The sequence below is a fragment of the Chiloscyllium punctatum genome, chromosome 15 (assembly GCF_047496795.1).
Source record: "Chiloscyllium punctatum isolate Juve2018m chromosome 15, sChiPun1.3, whole genome shotgun sequence".
In the NCBI taxonomy this organism is placed as follows: domain Eukaryota; kingdom Metazoa; phylum Chordata; class Chondrichthyes; order Orectolobiformes; family Hemiscylliidae; genus Chiloscyllium; species Chiloscyllium punctatum.
Window position 1 is genome coordinate 103,530,563 of NC_092753.1, and position 23,907 is coordinate 103,554,469.

The following is a 23,907-nucleotide window of genomic DNA, read 5'->3' on the forward strand; positions in this document are numbered from 1 at the left end:
GTTTGTGATTTATCTTCAGATAAAAAGAAATCAGTAAAAGGACAAAAGAGGAAGAAAAAGTCTTCCAATCAGAAACTCCTTTCTATTGGCAAAAGGACTGACGAGCCAATTGTGGAAGATGGGAGTGAGGGGTCTAATCCTACAGAGCAAAAGCCTGCACAGAAAAGGAAGAAAAGATCAAGAACCACCAAAATGAAGCAGAGGTGGTTGAGTGATGCAGGCAGTGGCGATGTGTTAGAGGGCAAAGGTCAGCCACAGGAAAATGGCTGCAGTGACCAGTTGAATCCAGCTCTGCTGGGTGTGCCGTCTCTGACATCTGATGTCAACTCTGTGACACCCACAGCCAAACTGAAGAGGAGGAGGAAGATTCACAGTGACTCCAATGGGAGCAGCTTAGCTGAAGACTCAGTACCCACAGAACCTGTTGTTGGGAAGAAAGTCAAAAAGTTGCTAGTGAAGCTGAAAAGACTGCAAACTAAGAAGCAGGCAGCAGGGGGCGACCAATTATCAATAAACCAAGCAACAGGCAAGAGAAAGAGGAAGGGGAAAGAGCTGCCCGAAGGAACCAGTGATAGCAAAAAGCTAAAAGTCAAAAACTCTGTAAGTTCAAGTGGTCCTTAATCTATAAATTACTGTGTTTTGATTAATCTAGAAGTGGACACTGCTGTTCACCTGTCTGACTGCTTTCAGTGTAACGTACATCCTTCCTGTCTGCTGGCTGTCACAAACACTCACAGTTGGGGCTAGTTTCAATCTAAACCCGTCAGGCTGAAGGTTGATGTGTGAGCAGGAGGCTTTCAGTGCAGAGAGTCTGTTCTGTTATTGTGAGAGGCTGCTGCCTGACCTCCATTTTTATTCCATTGATCTTCCCCAGCTTCCATGACCTTTCGACAGAGTAACTGGCAGATTTCTACACCCTGTTTAACTGTAAATGGACATTATCTGACATTCACTTAAGGAGATTGCCAGGTGTCAGACGAGCAGTGCTTTCCTGCCCCCACTTTGGGGCACAGCTGGTGTGTGGCAGGGGCGCAGTGTTAAAGCAAGGGGCATCGCTATCACTGAATCCCCCACTATCAACGTCCTATGGGTTACCGTTAGCCAGAAACTCAACTAGACTTGCCACGTAAACACTGTGGCTACAAGAGTAGGTCAGAGACTAGGAATATTGTAGTGAGTAACTCACCTCCTTACTCCCCAAAGCTTGTCCACCATCAACAAGACACAAGTCAGGAGTGTAATGGAGTACTCCCTACTTGCCTGGGTAGGTGTACTCCAATATCACTTAAGAAGCTTTTGCTTTGCTTTTTTTTAGATTAGATTCCCTACAGTGTGGAAACAGGTCCTTTGGCCAACCAGTCCACACTGACCCTCCGAAGAGTAACCCACCCAGACCCACTTCCCTCTGACTAATGCACCTAACACTCTGGGCAATTTAGCACGGCCAATTCACCTGGCCTACACATGTTTGGACTGTGGGAGGAAACTGGAACACCCGGAGGAAACCCACACAGACACTGGGAGAATGTGCAAACTCCCCACAGACAGTCGCCTGAGCCTGGAATCAAACCTGGAACCCTGGTGCTGTGAGGCAGCAGTGCTAACCACTGAGCCACCATGCCACCCCAAGAATTGCTTTGTCATAGTCACTATTGCTTAGGTGACTTTTTTCCTTCCCCAGTCCCAGACTTTAATGAATTAAATTCACCAAGGCTGCTTAGACAGCACCTTCCAAACCCATAACCACTTCCATCTAGAGTGATAAGGGCAGTAGAGACATGGGTATACCAGCAGCACTGAAAAAGAATTGAGAATCTGTCTCTGATTATTCCAGTTTTTACCCCCATTAGGATGGTGCTCAGGGTGGGAATACTTATTATCTGGTGGATGGATGTTGGGTGTAGACCAAGTTTTGGGTACTCTAACTTGCATTACGGTGGACAAGTCTCCAGGGCCAGATGGGATCTATCCCAGGTTACTGCAGGGAGTAAGAGAAGAAATACCTGGGGCATTAACCGATATCATCACATCCTCTTTGACCACAGGTGAGGTTCCAGAGAACTGAAGATTAGCCAATGTTGTTCCCTTGTTTAAGAATGGAAGCAGGGATAATCCAGGAAATTATAGGCCAGTGATCCTGACATCTGTGGTGGGGAACCTCTTGGAGAAGATACTGAGGGACAAGATATAAGCACATTTGGAAGAAAGTGGACTAGTTTGTAACAGGTAGCATGATTTTGTACAGGGAGGGTCATGTCTCACTCATCTGATTGAATGTTTTGAAGAGGTGACAAAGATAATTGATGAGCAAAGGGCTGTGGGTACAGTTTGTATGGACTTTAGAAAGGCATTTGGTACAAAAACTAAAGTAACATGGGATTCAGAGTGGCCTGGCTAGATGGATACAAAACTGGCTTGGTCATGGAAGACAGAAGGTAGCAGTGGAAAGGTGTTTTTCAGAATGGAGACTGGTAATTAGTGGTGTTTCACAGGAATCAGTCTTAGGTTCTCTGCTGTTTGTAGTATATATAAATGATCTTAAGGAAAATGTGGGTGGTCTGATTAGTAAGTTTGGAGATGACACCATGATTGGTGGAGTTGCTGATGGTACCAACGACTGTGAGAGAATACAACAGGATATGGATAGATTGGTGACTGGGGCACAGAAACAGCAGATGGAGTTTAATCCAGAGAAATGAGAAATAGCGCAGTTTGGAGGATCAAATTTAGGTGTGAATGATACGGTCAATGACAGAACCATTAGGAACGTTAACATACAGACAGATCTGCGCATGCAGGTCCACAGTTCCCTAAAAGTGGCAACACAGATGGCCAAGGTGATCGAGAGGGTATATGACATGCTTATATTCATCAGCTGGGACATGGAGTACAAGGGTTGGCACACCATGTTGCAGCTTTATAAAACCCTTGTTCGGCCGCATTTGGTGTATTGTGGTCACCACACTACCAGAAGGACCTGGAAGCTTTGCAGCGAGTGCAGAGAAGGTTCATCAGGACGTTGTTTGGTCTCAAGGGCATTGTCTATGGGGAAAGGGTAAAAACACTAGGATTGTTTTCACTGGAAAGACCTGATAGAGGTCTACAAACTTATGAGAGGAATGGATAGTGTGGGTAGTCAGAGACTTTTTCCCACAGTTGAAGTTTCAGTTACAAGGGCATACAGGTTCAAGGTGAGGGGGGGGAAGTTTAAGGGAGATATACGAGGGAAGTTTGTTACGCAGGGAGTGGTTGGAGCCTGGAACGCGTTACCAGAAGAGGTGGTGGAAGCAGACACGTTGACGATATTTAAGAGGCATCTGGATGGCTACATGAATAGGAAAGGAATAGAGGGATACAGACCGAATAAGGGCATGCTGATCGGCACAGGCTTGGAGGGCCGAAGGGCCTGTTCCTGTGCTGTACTTCTGTTTTGTACATACACTTCTTTTTTCATTTTGACTCAACTTTCAATATCTCTTGTCATCATCATCTCAGGTTTCCAAATTTTGCCATCCTTACCTTTCATTCGCACAGAAACATGCTGGTCCTGAACTTTGATCAACTGGCCTTTAAAAGAGTCCCACATGTTAGATGTAAATTTACCCTCAAACAGCTGCCCCAGTCAGATTTCTCCAGTTCCTGCTTATTGCTATAATTAGAAACAAAAAAAAAACCTGCAGATGCTGGAATCTAAAGTAGACAAGCAGGAGGCTGGAAGAGCACAGCAAACCAATAAGGGCTTGCTGTGTAATTGTTGTAATTAGCCTTCCTCACACTCCCTTGAGGACCAGTCTTGTCCTTATTCATAACTGTCTTAAAACGTATGGAAATTATGATCACTGTTTGCAGTCACTGTTCTTGACGAGTCTGAGCACCTCTGTTACCTGGGTTTGTTCGGTCTGCTTGACCGTATGCTGAGAGGCAACAAGTTGACTTGTTGCTTTTTTTGTCCTCTCCCTCTAGTTGTTTCACCTCTATCAGGTGTAATGTACGAGGTGGATAGTTCACTTGATATATTGCATGCATTGTTTGAATGAACTGTGTATCTGAAAATAATGTGGTGTTTTATTGCGACCTTGTGTTCTCAGGGTGATGCCGGACCTTGTGAAAACAAGACTTCAGCCACAACAGCACCTGAAGAATTTGTGAAGTTTGAGAGCACTCCAATTCCAAAACCCATCTTCTTCAAGAAAGCCAAAAGTGCTGAGCCTGTTTCCAAACAACAGTGTAATATGGTGAGAATGAGCTTGTGCAGTTGACCAGAGAATGATGGCTCGGGGCTGTATAGGATCACTCTTTGCAATGTGTGTAGTAGTTCTTGATGGGAGAGATGACCCAGATGTTAGTCAGGAAGGAGGAGTGTGTAGTATTAGATGAAATCAACATAATGAGAGAGGTGGGGGGGGGGGTATAAATCTTTCAAGTTTGATAAATTCTCAGGCCAGGATGAATAGGGGGAAATTGAGGGTAATGATCGAAAGAAATTTCAGTTAGCGTCTGTAAGGTCTCAGGACATAGTCAATTCCTGTTCCTGGTATATAGCAGTGATTTGGACTTCATTGTCGGGGTTATAATGAAGGCATTTATGCATTATACAGAAATTGCTTTTGTTGATAGCAAGGAGGAACATGTATTCATAGAAGATTAGAATCCCTACAGTGTGGAAACAGGCCATTTGACCCATCCATACCGACCCTCCATAGAACAATCCACTCAGACTCCCCCTGTAACCCTGTATTTCCCGTGGCTAACCCACTTGGCCAATAGGCAATTTAGCACGGCCAATCCACCTAACCTGCATATCTTTGCACAGTGAGAGGAAACCAGAGCACCCAGTGGAAACCCACACAGACACAGGGAGAATGTCACTGGATTGGGTAGGAAAGTCCCAAATGGGGTTCCACCTGGAGAAGTATGTGGAGAACAGACACAGTGAGGGAATAAGTGTTCAGGTGAAGCTAGAGCTTCAGGAAGGGCTTTAACTGAAATGGAGGGGCCTGGGGACCGGCTATGTAGGTTTACACAGGAACATGGTTTGGCAGCATTGCGGGGCAGCTATTCAGTCGTGATGCCCAGAGTACAGCAGGAGCAGGTGTACAAATATGCAAAAAAGCAAGTAGGGTATAAACATGGGCCATGAGAGAGAAAATGATGAAAGGCAGAAGTAAAAGCTGTTAAATGAATATTGTATCAGAACGAAATGACTGAATTAATGGCAAAAATAGAGGTAAATGGACACGTGGCCATTCCAGAACCTTCCCACCAAATGAAAATTTTTATCTGCTACCCTTTCACCCTCTTTTATCCACTCCCTTGGAACCCTTGAATTCTGATGGCTTTGGAATCACTCATGCCACACTTATCCTTTATCAGGGGTGCAGAGACGCCAGGAACTTAAATCTTAGAACTGGATTTCAACAGTGTATGACAGAACGTTATAAGGACACTTAAAAAGGCAGCATGTTAATCCTGGGTGACTTTAATCTGGCAGGAAGATGTCATGGAGTATATTTGGCCCAGATTCCTAGAACATTATAGACTGGTTGTAAACACAGATGGAATCAAGGTTAGAGTGGTGCTGGAAAAGCACAGCAGGTCAGGCAGCATCCAAGGAGCAGGAAAATGGATGTTTTGGGCAAAAGCCCTTCATCAGGAATACAGATGGAGGCCATTCAGTCCATTGTGCCTTCATCATTTTGTTAAATGCACATCTTTACCAAGTGCTAATGTCCTACTATTTCTGCAAATCTTTGATCAGTCTTTCTATCTGAATTGGGCAGTTCAGTTGGCTGGACAGCTGGTTTGAGTTGCAGAGTGACACCAACAGTTTGTGTTCCATTTCTGCACTGGCTGAGGTCATGGTGAAGGGTCCCCCTAACCTGAGGCGTGGTGACCCTCCTGTTAAACCACCGTCAGTTGACTCTCTCTGAGACTATGGTGACTATTACGATTTCTATCCAGTAACCATGTAATTCCCTCTTGGCTGCCTCACTTGAACCTATCTTTACCACATTGCGAGGCAATGCATTTCATATTCCAACTGTTTGCTGAGTGAAAATATTTTCCTCACTTTTGCAGATTACTTTAAATCTGTGACGTCTTGTTCTTGTTCCTGTTATGAGTAGCGAAGTTGAGAATCTAACCAGAGTTCAGGCTATTATGACCTGGTGCTGTGTAATGAGGCAGGTTTAATAAATGACGTCAAAATCACAAATCATTAGAAGGAGGCAACTCATCCCATTGTCAGAGTAAATGATTCTTTAGGAAACAGTGATCATAAAACGGTAGAATGTAGCATTCAGTTTGAGAAACTTTGGTGGGAAACAACTGTACTAGGTTTAAGGGAATAGGAATGAGGGCAGAATTGGCAGGAGTGAAGTGAGAAAGAAGTTTAGCAGCAAAGACCATTGAGAAACCAGACCCAAATTTAAGAAAATAGTTCATGGCTTATGGCAAAGTTAGATCCCAGTGAGGAAGAAGGATTCTACAAAGGGGGTAAACTAACCATGGATGCTGAAAATGTGTTGCTGGAAAAGCGCAGCAGGTCAGGCAGCATTCAAGGAACAGGAGAATCGACGTTTCAGGCATAAGCCCTTCTTCAGGTTCCTGAAGAAGGGCTTATGCCCGAAACGTCGATTCTCCTGTTCCTTGGATGCTGCCTGACCTGCTGCGCTTTTCCAGCAACACATTTTCAGCTCTGATCTCCAGCATCTGCAGTCCTCACTTTCTCCCCTAAACTAACCATGGAACCAAGGGTGTTAAAGATAGTGTCAAATTGAAAGAAAAAAGTACATGGTCCCGGGTGTAGAGAGATGTAGCAATGTCACCTAGGGGACTGGGAACGTTTTAAAAGCCACTAAAACATGACCAAAGGAATAATAGAGGAAGAGAATAAATTTAAGGGTAAACTAATACAGGCAATAAGAGTTTCTTCAAACATGTGAGAAGGAAGAGAGAGGCTAAAGTGAGCATCGGTCCCTTAATGAATGAGATGGGGGAAAGAGTAATAGGGACCTAGGAAGTGACAAATTAAACTTGAGGTTATCTACTTTGGTAGGAAGAATAAAAGAGGTGAATATTATTTAAATATTCCAAGTGTTTGGAAAGGGTTGGGAATCTAACTTTAAGCGCATTGGATAAAGAGGTGACGATGAGAAAAGGGATGGTAAGTGTAGGACTGAGGGTGTTGTATCTGAATACACGCAGCATATGAAAGAAGCTTAGTGAGGTTTTGGCATGGATTGAAATGGGCAGGTATGATGTGGGGATCAGAGACGTGGCTGCAAGGGGATCAAGAGTGGGAGCTAAATTTGCATGGATACATATCCTATCAAAAAGACAGGCAGGTGGGCAGAGAGGTGGGGTTGTCTTATTAGTAAGAAATAGAATTAAATCAATAACAAGAAACAACGTGGGGTCGGATGGTGTGTAAGTCGTGTTGAGAAACTGCAAAGCTAAGAAATAACCATAATGGAGGTTATGTGCAGGCATCCAGCGGTCAACATGTGTAGCACGAGATACACCAGGAGATAGAAAGTAAGAAAGGTAATGTTACAGTGATCATGAGGGATTTCAATATGCAGATGGGCTGGGAAAATCAGGTTAAGAATGGACTGCAAGAAAAGGAATTTGTGGAATGTCCACAAGATGGCCTTTTGGAGCAGCTTGTGGTAGAGCCCACCAAGGAACAGGCAATACTGGATTTAGTGTTGTGCAATGAGGCAGAATTGATAAGGGAGCTTAAGGTGAAGGAACCCTTAGGAGGCAGTGATCATATTATGATTGAATTTACTCTGCAATTTGAGAGGGACAAGGTGAAATCACTAACAGTATTACAGCTGATTAAAGGCCTGACAAATCTGTTAGAATTCTTTGAAGAGGTAATGAGCAGCTTAGACCAAGGAGAACTGTTCTATGTTTTTCACTTGGACTTCCAGAAGCCCTTTGACAAGGTGCTGGATAGGAGGTTACTGAGTAAGGTAAGGGCCATGGTGTTAGCCGCAAGCTGCTAGCACGGAGAGAAGCTTGGCTGTCTGGCAGGAAGCAGAGAGTGGGGATTAAAGGATCCTTCTCAGGATGACAGCCAGTGACAAGTGGTGTTCCGCAAGGCTCAGTGTTGAGACCACAATTTTTCACTTTATATATTAATGATCTAGATGAAGGAACTGAGGGGATTCTGGCTAAACTTGCAAATGATACAAAGTTAGGTAGAAGGACAGGTAGCATTGAGGAGGCGGGGAGGCTGAAGAAGGACTTGGACAGGTTAGGAGAGTGAGCAAAGAAATGGCAGATGGAGTACAATGTGGAAAGTGTGGGGTCATGCACCTTGGTAGGAAGAAGAGGCATAGACTATTCTCCAAATGGGGAGAAAATTCAGAAGCCTGAAGTGCAAAGAGACTTGGGAATTCTAGTCCCGGATTCTTTCAAGGAAATCTTGCAGGTTGAGTCAGTAGTTAGGAAGGCAAATGTAATGATGGCATTTATTTCAAGAGCAGTGGAGTCGCAGGTAGATAGGATAGTGAAGAAGGCGTTTGGTATGCTTTCCTTTATTGGTCAGAGTATTGAGTACAGGAGTTGGGAGGTCAGGTTGTGACTGTACAGGACATTGGTTAGGCCACTGTTGGAATATTGCGTGCAATTCTGGTCTCCTTCCTATCGGAAAGATGTTGTTAAAATTGAAAGGGTTCAAAAAAGATCTACAAGGATGTTGCCAGGGTTGGAGGATTTGAGCTATAGGGAGAGGCTGAACAGGCTGGGGCTGTTTTCCCTGGACTGTCTGAGTCTGAGGGGTGACCTTATAGAGATTTATAAAGCCATGAGGGTCAAGGAGAGGGTAAATAGACAAGATCTTTTCCCTGGGATCGGGGAGTCCAGAACTAGAGGGTATAGCTTGGTGAGAGGGGAAAGATATAAAAGAGATCTACGTAGCAACTTTTCCACATAGAGGGTGGTAGGTGTATATTCTCTGACAGTCTCCCTCACTACCTGTTATTCCACCAATCTTAGTGTCATCTGCAAACGTGCTAATCAGGCCACCAATACTTTCCTCCAAATCATTTTTGTATATCACTAACAACAGTGGTCCCAGCACGGATCCCTGTGAGATGCCACTGGTCACAGGTCTGTCTTTTGAGAAACTCCCTTCCACTACAACTAGAATATCAAGGTGGGGGGGGGATATTTCTGAGGTGTTTAAAATTAAAGGGTCTGGATAGTGCTGGCTGGGAAGGGGCAGGTCCGTTCCCCGCCCCCAGGTTGTGGGGCAATTCCTATCCAGGAAAACTGGGATTTAAAGTTAATTTTTCCAAGACGACAATGCTGGCAATCTGAATTTTGCTATGAGAGAGGTTAATCGAGGTCTGAGCATTGCATTTCACAAAGTTCTTGGATCAGCCTGTGTAGTTCTGTAACCCATGGGGCTATCGTACGAAGAACTGGGTGGTTTCTTGCCAGGCAATGCAGACCCAATGGCCCTTCTGTGCTCTGAATGTTTATAATTCGCTGAGCAAAGTGATTTATTTTTTTTCTTGGCTAACCCAGTTTTCTTGGCTAAATGTTTAAACGTACTTTTTTCTCTGGTTCCACAGATTAAAGTCATGTCCATGTCCAGTGCAAAGAAAGTACGGTTTGGTCTGAAAAAGAATATGACGGCAGGTGAGGGGTAGCAGCTGAGTTACTGAGCTTTAATCCCCACCAACTCGACTTGGCACCTGGTACTGACTGAGGTGTCAATGCAGCTTGTGCCCTGGGTATTGCAGCTGAAACTACCTTTTATTTGGGAGTTAGTCTGCATGCAAGTTAAGGTCTTGTGCCTGGTACAGCTTTTACATGTTGGAGCCCATGTCCTGGGAGTATCAGCCTGGGGATTGGGTGATTAATCCGGGGACATCACTACAATGCTATCTCCTCCCCATTTGCAGCTTTAGGCACTACATTGCACTGATTAACACTGTTACTGGGAGATTGGTGGGGGACAAGTCCTGTTTGTTTTTCTCTCTCGTTGGTTTTCCCTCCACCTGCTGCAGACCCAGTCTAGGAGCTACACTTCTTCAGACTCAACAGGGTGGGGGGGTGGAGTTCATTGATGGTCATGCCATTATTCTTGGCAATAGTCATTGTCTGCCACTTGAGGTGCAAATGTTATTTGCCACTTGTCAGCCAAAGCCTGGATATTGTCCATGTCTTGCTGCATTTGAACAAGGACTGCTTCAGTGTCTGAGGAATTTCAAATGGTGCTGAACATTGTGCAATTATTAGTGAAATTTCCACTTCTGACCTTATGATGGAGGGAAGGTCATTGATGAGGTAACTGAAGATGGGTGAGCTGAGGATACTACCCTGGTGAACTCCTGGAGCTGAGTTGCCTGATCTCCAATATCCACAACCATCTTCCTACGTGTCCAGTATGACTCTAACCACCGGGGAGATTGCCTGCTGATATCCAGTTTTGCCAGGCTCCTTGATGCCACTTTGTTGAATGCAGCCTTGATGTCAAGGGCTGTCCCTGTCCCCTGCTTGTTAGCCCTGTTAGTGATACCTTCCATCACCGTACTGATGATGGACAGTAGACTGATGGAGCAGTAACTGGCCGGGTTGTCCCCCAGTGAGGGTCAGTGTGTGTGGGACCCTGTCCCCCCAGTGAGGGTCAGTGTGTGTGGGACCCTGTCCCCCCAGTGAGGGTCAGTGTGTGTGGGACCCTGTCCCCCCAGTGAGGGTCAGTGTGTGTGGGACCCTGTCCCCCCAGTGAGGGTCAGTGTGTGTGGGACCCTGTCCCCCCAGTGAGGGTCAGTGTGTGTGGGACCCTGTCCCCCCAGTGAGGGTCAGTGTGTGTGGGACCCTGTCCCCCCAGTGAGGGTCAGTGTGTGTGGGACCCTGTCCCCCCAGTGAGGGTCAGTGTGTGTGGGACCCTGTCCCCCCAGTGAGGGTCAGTGTGTGTGGGACCCTGTCCCCCCAGTGAGGGTCAGTGTGTGTGGGACCCTGTCCCCCCAGTGAGGGTCAGTGTATGTAGGAATGTTCCGGCTGTGTGTTTGTGTGTGTGTGTGACTGTTTCCCCCCAGTGAGGGTCTATGTGTGTGTGTGTGTGTTTCCCCCCAGTGAGGGCCCGTGTGTGTGTGTGTGTTTCCCCCAGTGAGGGTCTATGTGTGTGTGTGTTTCCCCCCAGTGAGGGCCCGTGTGTGTGTGTGTTTCCCCCAGTGAGGGTCTATGTGTGTGTGTGTGTGTGTCACTGTTTTCCCCCAGTGAGGGTCGGTGGGGGTGTGAGTGTGTGTGACTGTGACTGTTTCCCCCAGTGAGGGTCTGTGTGTGTGGGTGTGTGACTGTTTCCCCTCAGTGAGGGTCTGTGTGACTGTGACTGTTTCCCCCAGTGAGGGTCTGTGTGTGTGTGTGGGACTGTTTCCCCCAGTGAGGGTCTGTGTGTGTGTGTGGGACTGTTTCCCCCAGTGAGGGTCTGTGTGTGTGTGTGGGACTGTTTCCCCCAGTGAGGGTCTGTGTGTGTGTGTGGGACTGTTTCCCCCAGTGAGGGTCTGTGTGTGTGTGTGTGTCACTGTTTTCCCCCAGTGAGGGTCGGTGGGGGTGTGAGTGTGTGTGACTGTGACTGTTTCCCCCAGTGAGGGTCTGTGTGTGTGGGTGTGTGACTGTTTCCCCTCAGTGAGGGTCTGTGTGACTGTGACTGTTTCCCCCAGTGAGGGTCTGTGTGTGTGTGTGGGACTGTTTCCCCCAGTGAGGGTCTGTGTGTGTGTGTGGGACTGTTTCCCCCAGTGAGGGTCTGTGTGTGTGTGTGGGACTGTTTCCCCCAGTGAGGGTCTGTGTGTGTGTGTGGGACTGTTTCCCCCAGTGAGGGTCTGTGTGTGTGTGTGGGACTGTTTCCCCCAGTGAGGGTCTGTGTGTGTGTGTGGGACTGTTTCCCCCAGTGAGGGTCTGTGTGTGTGTGTGTGTCACTGTTTTCCCCCAGTGAGGGTCGGTGGGGGTGTGAGTGTGTGTGACTGACTGTTTCCCCCAGTGAGGGTCTGTGTGTGTGGGTGTGTGACTGTTTCCCCTCAGTGAGGGTCTGTGTGACTGTGACTGTTTCCCCCAGTGAGGGTCTGTGTGTGTGTGTGGGACTGTTTCCCCCAGTGAGGGTCTGTGTGTGTGTGTGTGGGACTGTTTCCCCCAGTGAGGGTCTGTGTGTGTGTGTGGGACTGTTTCCCCCAGTGAGGGTCTGTGTGTGTGTGTGGGACTGTTTCCCCCAGTGAGGGTCTGTGTGTGTGTGTGGGACTGTTTCCCCCAGTGAGGGTCTGTGTGTGTGTGTGGGACTGTTTCCCCCAGTGAGGGTCTGTGTGTGTGTGTGGGACTGTTTCCCCCAGTGAGGATCTGTGTGTGTGTGTGGGACTGTTTCCCCCAGTGAGGATCTGTGTGTGTGTGTGGGACTGTTTCCCCCAGTGAGGGTCTGTGTGTGTGGGACTGTTTCCCCCAGTGAGGGTCTGTGTGTGTGGGACTGTTTCCCCCAGTGAGGGTCTGTGTGTGTGGGACTGTTTCCCCCAGTGAGGGTCTGTGTGTGTGGGACTGTTTCCCCCAGTGAGGGTCTGTGTGTGTGGGACTGTTTCCCCCAGTGAGGGTCTGTCTGTGTGGGACTGTTTCCCCCAGTGAGGGTCTGTCTGTGTGGGACTGTTTCCCCCAGTGAGGGTCTGTGTGTGTGGGACTGTTTCCCCCAGTGAGGGTCTGTGTGTGTGGGACTGTTTCCCCCAGTGAGGGTCTGTGTGTGTGGGACTGTTTCCCCCAGTGAGGGTCTGTGTGTGTGGGACTGTTTCCCCCAGTGAGGGTCTGTGTGTGTGGGACTGTTTCCCCCAGTGAGGGTCTGTGTGTGTGGGACTGTTTCCCCCAGTGAGGGTCTGTGTGTGTGGGACTGTTTCCCCCAGTGAGGGTCTGTGTGTGTGGGACTGTTTCCCCCCCGTGAGGGTCTGTGTGTGTCACTTTTTCCCCCAGTGAGGGTCTGTGTGTGTGTGTGTGTGTGTGTGTGTCACTGTTTCCCCCAGTGAGGGTCTGTGTGTGTGTGTCAGTCACTCTTTCCCCCAGTGAGGGTGTGTGTGTGTGTCTGTTTCCCCCAGTGAGGGTCTGTCTGTGTGTGTGTGTGTGTGTGTGTGTGACTGTTTCCTCCAGTGAGTGTCTGTCTGTGTGGGACTGTTTCCCCCAGTGAGGGTCTGTGTGTGTGCGTGTGTGTGACTGTTTCCCCCAGTGAGGGTCTGTGTGTGTGTGTGTGTGTGTGTGACTGTTTCCTCCAGTGAGTGTCTGTCTGTGTGGGACTGCTTCCCCCAGTGAGGGTGTGTGTGTGTCAGTCACTGTTTCCCCCAGTGAGGGTCTGTGTGTGTGTGTGTGTTTCCCGCAGTGAGGGTCTGTGTGTGTGGGACTGTTTCCCCCAGTGAGGGTCTGTGTGTGTGGGACTGTTTCCCCCCAGTGAGGGTCTGTGTGTGTCACTTTTTCCCCCAGTGAGGGTCTGTGTGTGTGTGTGTGTGTGTGTGTGTGTGTGTGTGTCACTGTTTCCCCCAGTGAGGGTCTGTGTGTGTGTGTCAGTCACTCTTTCCCCCAGTGAGGGTGTGTGTGTGTGTCTGTTTCCCCCAGTGAGGGTCTGTCTGTGTGTGTGTGTGTGTGTGTGTGTGTGACTGTTTCCTCCAGTGAGTGTCTGTCTGTGTGGGACTGTTTCCCCCAGTGAGGGTCTGTGTGTGTGCGTGTGTGTGACTGTTTCCCCCAGTGAGGGTCTGTGTGTGTGTGTGTGTGTGTGTGTGACTGTTTCCTCCAGTGAGTGTCTGTCTGTGTGGGACTGTTTCCCCCAGTGAGGGTGTGTGTGTGTCAGTCACTGTTTCCCCCAGTGAGGGTCTGTGTGTGTGTGTGTGTTTCCCGCAGTGAGGGCCTGTGTGTGTGTGTGTTTCCCCCCAGTGAGGGTCTGTGTGTGTGTGTGTGTGTGTGTGTGTATCACTGTTTCCCCCAGTGAGGGTGTGTGTGTGTGTGTGGGACTGTTTCCCCCAGTGAGGGTCTGTCTGTGTGCGTGTGTGTGTTTCCCCCAGTGAGGGCCTTTGTGTGTGTGTGTGACGGTTTCCCCCAGTGAGGGTCTGTGTGTGTGTGTGTGACTGTTTCCCCCAGTGAGGGTCTGTGTGTGTGGGACTGTTTCCCCCAGTGAGGGTCTGTGTGTGGGACTGTTTCCCCCAGTGAGGGTCTGTGTGTGTGTGGGACTGTTTCCCCCAGTGAGGGTCTGTGTGTGTGTGTGTGTGTGTGTGTGTGTGTGGGACTGTTTCCCCCAGTGAGGGTCTGTCTGTGTGGGACTGTTTCCCCCAGTGAGGGTCTGTCTGTGTGGGACTGTTTCCCCCAGTGAGGGTCTGTCTGTGTGGGACTGTTTCCCCCAGTGAGGGTCTGTCTGTGTGGGACTGTTTCCCCCAGTGAGGGTCTGTCTGTGTGGGACTGTTTCCCCCAGTGAGGGTCTGTCTGTGTGGGACTGTTTCCCCCAGTGAGGGTCTGTCTGTGTGGGACTGTTTCCCCCAGTGAGGGTCTGTCTGTGTGGGACTGTTTCCCCCAGTGAGGGTCTGTGTGTGTGGGACTGTTTCCCCCAGTGAGGGTCTGTCTGTGTGTGTGTGTGTTTCCCCCAGTGAGGGTCTGTCTGTGTGTGTGTGTGTGTGCGCGTGTATGTGTCACTGTTTCCCCCAGTGAGGGTCTGTGTGTGTGTGTGTGTGTGCGCGTGTATGTGTCACTGTTTCCCCCAGTGAGGGTCTGTGTGTGTGTGTGTGTGTGTGTGAGACTGTTTCCCCCAGTGTGTGTGTGTGTGACTGTTTCCCCCAGTGTGTGTGTGTGTGACTGTTTCCCCCAGTGAGGGTCTGTGTGTGTGTGTGTGTCACTGTTTCCCCCAGGGAGGGTCTGTGTGTGTGTGTGTGTGTGACCGATTCCCCCAGTGAGGGTCTGTGTGTGTGTGTGTGTGTTTTCCCCCCCCCAGTGAGGGTCTGTGTGTGTGTGTGTGTGTGTTTCCCCCCCCAGTGAGGGTCTGTGTGTGTGTGTGTGTGTGTTTCCCCCCCCAGTGAGGGTCTGTGTGTGTGTGTGTGTTTCCCCCCAGTGAGGCTGTGTGTGTGTGTGTCACTGTTTCCCCCAGTGAGGGTCTGTGTGTGTGTGTCACTGTTTCCCCCAGTGAGGGTCGGTGTGTGTGTGTGTGTGTGTGTGTGTTTCCCCCCAGTGAGGGTCTGTGTGTGTGTTTCCCCCCAGTGAGGGTGTGTGTGTGTGTGTGTGTGTCACTGTTTCCCCCAGTGAGGGCCTGTGTGTGTGTGTGTGTGTGTGTGTGTGTGTGTGTGTGTGTCACTGTTTCCCCCAGTGAGGGTCTGTGTGTGTGTGTGTCACTGTTTCCCCCAGTGAGGGCCTGTGTGTGTGTGTGTGTCACTGTTTCCCCCAGTGAGGGTGTGTGTGTGTGTGTGTCACTGTTTCCCCCAGTGAGGGCCTGTGTGTGTGTGTGTGTGTATGTGTGTGTGTATGTGTCACTGTTTCCCCCAGTGAGGGTGTGTGTGTGTCACTGTTTCCCCCAGTGAGGGTGTGTGTGTGTGTGTGTGTGTCACTGTTTCCCCCAGTGAGGGCCTGTGTGTGTGTGTGTGTGTCACTGTTTCCCCCAGTGAGGGCCTGTGTGTGTGTGTGTCACTGTTTCCCCCAGTGAGGGCCTGTGTGTGTGTGTGTATGTGTGTGTGTATGTGTCACTGTTTCCCCCAGTGAGGGTCTGTGTGTGTGTGTGTGTCACTGTTTCCCCCAGTGAGGGTCTGTGTGTGTGTATGTGTCACTGTTTCCCCCAGTGAGGGTCTGTGTGTGTGTGTGTCACTGTTTCCCCCAGTGAGGGCCTGTGTGAGAGACTGTTTCCCCCAGTGAGGGCCTGTGTGTGTGACTTTGTCCCCTAAGTGTGTGAGGGAGAGTGGAGAGTGGGAGTCAGGCTAGGGCTTTAGAAATGTAATTGGGACAACATTTAGTTTTTCATTCTGTTTACTCAAAATTTTTAAAGTTAAATGAATCTGTACTAAAATTCATTTCTGTCTTCAGAATTCAAAAGAACAGATAAAAGTATTCTTGTGAGCCCCGCGGGAACCCCTCGGATTGCATTTGACCCTGAGCAGAAGCCCCATCACAGCGTGTTAAAGTCCAACTCGACATCAGCCTGCTCGCCCAGCTTCACTGCTCGACGGGCATCATTCACCAAAAAGGGACGGCCGCCAAAAATGGACAGTCTCTGAGTGTCCCACAGTCACTTTTCTATACGTATCATTTTTATTATAAATAAAATTTGTTGGATGAATCCAAGTCTTCACAATTCAAACATTTGGGCTTATGTCTCACTTGGGAGAATTGAGGTGCTTCAATATCGGAGGGTCAGCGCTGAGGGAGTGTTGCACTGTCGGAGGGTCAGCGCTGAGGGAGTGTCGCACTGTCGGAGGGTCAGCGCTGAGGGAACAGCACACTCTATTTGGAGAAAACAAAAAGGCATAGCAGCAATAAATCATGGAACACTGGGACTGCCGGGAAGCAGGAGATTGTGTTTGTCCTCGATCCTGTACAATACAAGATGTGAGTGCAGAAGAGGTTGTAAAGCAAAGATTTGCAAGCATGTTGTCTGCACTGGAATAGAGTAGTTTGGAGCCTTTTGAACAGAGAAGCTGAAGGGAAGTGTCTCAGATGTATAAGTAATATGGTTACACCAGTAGATCAAAGGCTGAGAACAGCAATTAAGTCACTTCAGACTCCCCAAAGCCTGTTCACAAGTCAGGAATGTGATGGAATACTCCCCAATTGCCTGGATAGGTGCAGCTCCAACAACACTCTAAGCTTAAACAGTGTCCAGAATAAAGCTGGCCACTCGATTGGCACCACATCCACCACCTTCAACTTTGACTACTTCTGCCACGAATAATTAGCAGTGTGTACCATCTGAACGATACACAGTAAAAATTAACCAAAACCCCTCAGACAGCACCTTGCAAATTCATAACCACTTCCATCTAGAAGGACAAGGGCAATAGATTCATGGGAACCCCACCTCCTGCAAGTTCCCCTCAAACCCACTCCCCATCCTGTCTTGGAAATATATTGCTGTTCCTTCAGTGTTGCTGGGTTAACATTCTGGAATTCCCTCCCTAAGGGTATTGTGGGTCAACTCAGTTTGTGGACTACAGTGAATCAAGAAAGTAGCTCACTCACCACCTCCTCAAGGGAGCAAATAGGGACGGGCAATGAAACGCTAGCACAGCCAGCCCCCTACCCCCCAAACCCAATCCCACAAACAACAAAGATATAAAAGCTCCCACTACTTCACTAGTGCCCTGACTAGAATTCCTGTCACTAATAATACTGCAATTACATGGAGTGTGTTTGAGTAAGCTGCCCTTTTCATTGCTGTCACATGCTGTCTCCCATTAAGATAACTCAGTGTAAAATATGTTGATCCATTCCGACAGTTTAGATGCTAAATTTGTTAAAAGATTTCTTCTCTTTAAAGAAGAAAGCACTTTTGCAACAGGAGGAGGCAGAATCTAGGACCGTGCTGGCTATGACCCACCTGGGTCCCTGGCCCTGTAATGCTAAACACACACCTGCCAAATCTACTGCTGCTTAATATGTACACAAAATGCTATTCAATTTTTTAGGTGCGGGCATTACTGGATAGACCAGCATTTATTGGCCATTGCTGTTGCCTCGGAGATATTTGAGCCACCTTCAACTGCTACTTTTAAAGGTACAATGCTGTGTGACAATTTGATGTAGTGCAGCAGCTCAGAGTCAACCACATTGCTGTGGGTCTGGAGTCCCGTGTAGGCCAGGCCAGGTAAGAATGGCAGTTTCCTTTCCTAAAGTTCATTAGTGAACCACTGGGTTTTATGACAATACAGTAGTTGCATAATCTTTAGTTAAGCTAGTTTATTAATTATTTGAATAGAATTTCTCCAGCTGCCAATGTGGACTGGACTCATGTCCAGAGCATTAATCCACCCTCCAGTATTACTGGTGTGGAAGCTGTGCTGTTCTGTTAATGTCCCACAAATTTATATATTGTTTAACCTTCATCTGTCAGACAAAACCTGTCTGGGAACTGTCAGTGAAGGTACTGCTCCCTTTGACAGGTGAAAGGAGGAGGACTCTGCTCTTGACAACTTGTCTGTAAGGGTGTGTAACACCTTAAACTTTTGGCAGGTCGCCCATCAGGAACACACAAGGCATCTACTGCTGCTGTGCCTTTCTCCTTGTATCGCACTCAGTTTGAATTTTCTCCTTAGAATTCACACACACTGATTTACTGATTACCTGTTGTGTTTAGCAAATCCCTTTAGTATGATGGCTTACTGCTGTTTGAACTGAAATAATCCTGATGTAAATTACTTGCACTTTGTCTTTAGGCCTGGTGCAACTTAATTTTTCTTCCAAATAATCCCTCTATTTGCCACATCTGTTTTCCTCATGTTAGGTCAATATGGGATAGAAGTTTAAGGTAAAAGGGGAAAGTTTAAATGAGATATGAGAGGCAGGTTTGTTTGTTTTTTTTATATGTACAGAATGCCTGACCAGTGCTGCCAGAAGAGATGGTAGGAATGGATACAATAGCAGCAATGAAGACGCAGCTTGACAGACCCATGGATTGGTAGAGAATAGAGAGATATGGATTGTGTAGAAACAATGTTTTTAGTTTAGAAAGGCATTTTGTGTTGGGACAGGCTTGGTGGGCCAAAGGGCCTGTTCCTGTGCTGTACTATTCTTTGTCCTAATACTGTGGGTTCTTTTAGATCCTCCCTCCCAATATTTATTGTAGACCTATTTTACACTGAGCTGTGGTCCAGTTCCAGTTCTACACAACTGCCTGAAATCTAACTTTTAAACTTGAGTGCTGGAAGTTGAGATACAGGGAATTGACAGGGGAATTCTGACAGTGCAAATATTTCAAAAATGAAAGGATTTCTTGTTTTCTTCAATTGAATGCCAAAGCAGTTGCGTCAATTAGAAAGACTTGTTTTTGGAGTACAGGGTCATCCTACACCATTATCTAATTGTCACTGATTCAGGCAAGTAAAGGACATAGTGCTTCTGATGCTATGTGCAAAACAAGTGACTACCCAATCCCTGAACTGATTAAACTGCATCACGACACCAGTAAAAATGTAAACTTGTTCTCATACTTAATCAGAGTTTGTGTAACATCAAGGGCAGAGCTATTTTTGTCTTGTTTCTAAAAGCACTGATTTGTTTTTTCTGAAGTCAGGGTTAGTTTGCCTCTGTTCCCACCTGTTCCAACTTCAGCTGTTACAGACCAAGAAACAAACAGCAAGGCCCCTTATTATTCGATAAAGAGGTGGTTTTCTGGAAGCAGGAAGGGGATTGCTATGGTCACTGAGCTGGGAATGGAGATGATTCTCTATCCTGTTTAGTTCAGCCTGGTCTCACAATGGTAACTGGAGCTATTTATTTATGAAAGCAAAGCGTTGACCAGTTAGTTCACCAATACAATTTTGGTACTGAGCTGGAGAGATATGGTAATGAATGTGTGTGCCAGAGATGAGGATTTACAGGATGAAGAAAAGGTCATTGTTTTATTGCCTTCTCAGTGCAGAGCTAAATAAAGGAACTGGGCAGAAGGCCGGATATTGATAATATAAACCTGAGATCAAAGAGGTGACCTCGTGGTGATAATATTGTGCTGTACCCAAACTGTCTGGACACCATGGAGAAACAGCTACGCAGTTACATTCAGTGACAGATACAGCCAAGAATCAATTGTACAGCATAGGCACTGGCTCTTTGGCCCACCAAACCTGCCCTAACACATCATGGCTTTTTAAACAGTCCATATCCTTCTATTCTCTGCCTACTCATAAGATGCCTCTTAAACATCGCTATTGCAGTGATTTCCACCATCTCCTCTGGCAACACATTCTAGGCATTTATCACCCTCTGTTTAATACCATATTTCTCACATCTGCTTCAAACTTCTGTCCCCCAGGACACAAGCATGAATTTTGTTCCAAACACCGTTTCAGTGCTGCGTCCTTATATGAGCTAACCCTGTCACTTACACCTGATTGAATTATTCAGCGGAGAAAGTCCTTAAACTCCTGTCCTGGAAACCAACTGCTTATTATTTGAAATATTTATCTTATACAATATATCACTGAATCATATTTTGTTTAAAGTTAGATTCTGAGTCCAATCAAAGAAGATTTCAGGTGAACACTTCACAGGGGACAACAGAACAGACACCAGTTTATTCCTTTTTGCTCATGCAGATACTGGTCATACCAACCTGCAACTCGATAAGAACTGGTACCAGAGCCAGCAGATAGCTATGGGTTAGTATTGGATGCTGGCAGATTGCTGTGGGTTATTACTGGTACATACAGATTGCTGTGGGTTAGCACTAGTACATGCAGAGGGCTGTGGGTTAGCACTGGTACATACAGAGGGCTGTGGGTTAGCACTGATACATACAGATTGCTGTGGGTTATTACTGGTACATACAGATTGCTGTGGGTTAGCACTAGTACATACAGATTGCTGTGGGTTATTACTGGTACATACAGATTGCTGTGGGTTAGCACTAGTACATACAGATTGCTGTGGGTTATTACTGGTACATACAGATTGCTGTGGGTTATTACTGGTACATACAGAGGGCTGTGGGTTAGCACTGGTACATGCAGAGGGCTATGAACCAATGTTGGTGCTGACAGAGAGCTCTCAGCCTATTTCCCCAACAGCAGAAAGGTATGGGCTGGTATCCACTCCAGCGTCCTGTGTGAAGTGTTCACTTGAGATTTCCTTCAACTGACTCAGCTCAGAATGTAACTTTAACCAAAATACTATTCAGTGAAGTATGAAGAAACAGTGTTTAATCTGGGATTGGTTACAGCGAAGGGCAGGTGCTGACCATTTCTCCTGGTCAGCAATTCAGTCAGACATGGCTCAGAAAGCAGCGGTGTGGATAAGAGAGTAACAATGCTGAGAAAGGGAGTCCTGAAGAATTAAAGAATGAATAACATTTGGAACAAATGCCAATTGTTTATTTTGAACCCAGTAAGGAAACATTTCTTTTGGGAAGCTCTCAATGACTGAGTGATGACCAGCCTGAAACCCTTAGCACATTCACTCCAGGTCATCTTCTCAACCACAGAGAATGATGGAAAGTACAGGCTGTTTGGGTGTTAATATACAATTACAACACCATCTTTAAATTGCATTGGCCAATCTTTGATCATTCAGAGAATCTGAACAATGTCTTTTATAAATGGACGATTTCCTTCTTATTTTGATTCCACGTCTCTCTATATGCAAAGGGTCTTTGTTCTTCATTCATGATTTAGGTTTTCAATGAATTTTTACCAAAACAAACAGCAGACCTCAAACTCCACAGGCTTTTTCCATCAATGTTTAGGAACTGGACAGTGACTCAGTACAGGCTCCTCTGACACAGCTCCATGAAAGTGAGTCACCCAGAGCCCAGCTACAACAAACGATTTGTGCAAATTCCAACATAAATATAATTTAAGGAAAGTATTTCTCCAAAATGTTACCACCCACATCATTCTGTGGTTTCTCTGCTCCTCATTCAAAGTTTCAAGGAAAATTTACATCAGGTTATGTTAAACTCCATAGTCATTCAGAATGGACTGTTCTTCAGGAAGCACTGACCAACCTGGGGATGAAGTGTGTGCTGGGGTGGTGGAGCTGAGCTTTGCTGCCATTTTTAGGTCCCCCTCTTTTGGTTAAAGCCACATAAAGCCGGGGATGTGTGTGAGATGAGTACGTGGTGTAGTGATTCTCCTCCATCTGCTCCTTGAAGAGACAGTCTTCAGTGAAGTTCACCTAAACACAACCAGAAGATAATCAGCCTGAGGGCAAATTGGACATTCACCTCAACAACGCATCCACATTTGGCCAATTCTCCCAGGATTAAGCAAGGAGACAGCCTAAGATCTGTCGGGTAACTCTGTGGCCAGGTCAGTCGAACAGGGAAACGGGAAAGAGTGATTCAAAATGAAGAAAGGAACTAATAACCAGATGATGACGTACCACCACCTTCAGGAACTGTATCCCAGTGAGAGAGAGAGAGTCAGCCCTTGGGGAACTGTATCCCAGTGAGAGTCAGCCCTTGGGGAACTGTATCCCAGTGAGAGAGAGAGAGAGTCAGCCCTTGGGGAACTGTATCCCAGTGAGAGAGAGAGAGTCAGCCCCTTCAGGATCTGTATCCCGGTGAGAGTCAGCCCCTTCAGGATCTGTATCCCGGTGAGAGTCAGCCCCTTCAGGATCTGTATCTCAGTGAGAGTCAGCCCCTTCAGGATCTGTATCCCAGTGAGAGAGAGAGAGTCAGCCCTTGGGGAACTGTATCCCAGTGAGAGTCAGCCCCTTCAGGATCTGTATCCCAGTGAGAGTCAGCCCCTTCAGGAACTGTATCCCAGTGCGAGTCAGCCCCTTCAGGAAGTGTATCTTGGGGAGAGCTGGCCTGTTGGAGACTGAAGCAGTTACACCGAATGAGAGTGTGGTGCCTATGGGCCAGACCGTATGGACGGGGGAGATTTGTCAATATCTGCAGCAGCTCACCTTTGCACTCAGGATAAGATGTGGACTCAGTGATGTTACAATGTGACACAAATGGCTCTTTGGCACAGTGGTAGAATTATAGAATCCCTCGGTGCAGAAAGAGCCATTGGGTTTGAACTACCCCTCTAAAGAGCATCCCACCCTGGACCCTGGACCCAGTCCCCATCCTATCTCTATAACCTCACATTCAGGATGGCCAATCCACCGAACCTGCATATCTTTGGATTGTGGGAGGAAATCCACACAGACACAGTTAAAAATCGCACAACACCAGGTTATAGTCCAACAGGTTTAGTTAGAAGCACTAGCTTTCGGAGCGCTGCTCCTTCATCAGGTGATTTTTAATTTTGTACACCACAGTCCAACACCAGCATGTCCAAGTCATCACACAGACAGAGGGAAAATCTGCAAACTCCACACAGACTGTCTCATGAGGCTGGAATCGAACCAGGGTCCCTGGCGCTGTGAAGCAGCAGTAGTAACCACTGAGCACTGTGCTTACCCCCCCTGATGAGGAAACATCTACCCTGTGAAACTTACCGACCCATATAGGATTCCTTGACTGGTTATTGCAAGAAACAGCCGAGTGACCACAGCTCGAATGACAACAATCCCAATCTTCACTGAAAATAACTCCATAATACCTGGTGAAGCAGAGACAGCACTGAGAAGGATGGAATATCAGATTATACAGTGACAGGGAGCTAGACTAACATCAGGAGAGATACAGTCAGTAACACAGGGCACTGACAGTGTTACTGAGAGACAGTGTGAGGTGCTGTTCTTTTGTCCTCCCTTCCAAAATGAACAACTTCACATTTTCCCCACATTATACTCCATTTGCCAACTTCTTGCCCACTTACACAGCCTATCGATATTTCTTTGTAAACTGTTTGTATCCCTCTCACAACCAGCCTTTCCACCTATTTTTTGTTGTCTGTAAATTTGTCTACAGTACATTCACTTTCTCTCTCGCCAAGATATTAATATACATTGTAAACAGTCGTAGTCCCAGCACTGATCCATGTGGAACCCCATTGGTCATGGGTTGCCAACCTGAAAACAACCCTTTAGACCCACTCACTGTTTCCTGCCAACGAGCCAATTCTCTACCAACACCAATAAACCACCTGCAACACCATAGGCTCTTACCTTACGACTTACCCTTTTGTGAGGTACAATGTGGAATGCTTTCTGGGACACCAAGAACAACACATTTACTCTGGTTCAGATGTTTATAAGGATGAGGAGATACGTACTCCTGAGGGACTATTGCCAGAAAGGGTGCTGGTAACAGGAATTCACGGTGAGACAAAAAGTGCTCAGTTATGTAAAGTGAGGCTA

General features: G+C 47.2%; 2 protein-coding genes across 3 annotated transcripts in view; one reads left to right on the plus strand and one right to left on the minus strand.

The window, feature by feature from the left end:
• LOC140486546 (ribosomal RNA processing protein 1 homolog B) overlaps positions 1-16,303 on the plus strand; it is a 46,388-nt gene extending 30,085 nt beyond the window's left edge. The window contains exons 13-16 of the mRNA XM_072585844.1: positions 20-600; positions 4,089-4,235; positions 9,588-9,654; positions 16,030-16,303. Coding sequence (XP_072441945.1) covers positions 20-600; positions 4,089-4,235; positions 9,588-9,654; positions 16,030-16,220 — 986 coding nt within the window. The 3' untranslated portion in view covers positions 16,221-16,303. The remainder of the gene's footprint in view (positions 1-19; positions 601-4,088; positions 4,236-9,587; positions 9,655-16,029) is intronic.
• Positions 16,304-20,621: 4,318 nt separating this feature from the next.
• The window catches only part of fgf9 (fibroblast growth factor 9), a 43,217-nt gene continuing 39,931 nt past the window's right edge, over positions 20,622-23,907 (minus strand). For both annotated transcript variants that reach the window (XM_072585848.1, XM_072585847.1), the window contains 2 exons: positions 23,104-23,207; positions 20,622-21,828 (listed from right to left, as the gene is read on the minus strand). In XM_072585848.1, coding sequence (XP_072441949.1) covers positions 21,640-21,828; positions 23,104-23,207 — 293 coding nt within the window. In that variant the 3' untranslated portion in view covers positions 20,622-21,639. The remainder of the gene's footprint in view (positions 21,829-23,103; positions 23,208-23,907) is intronic.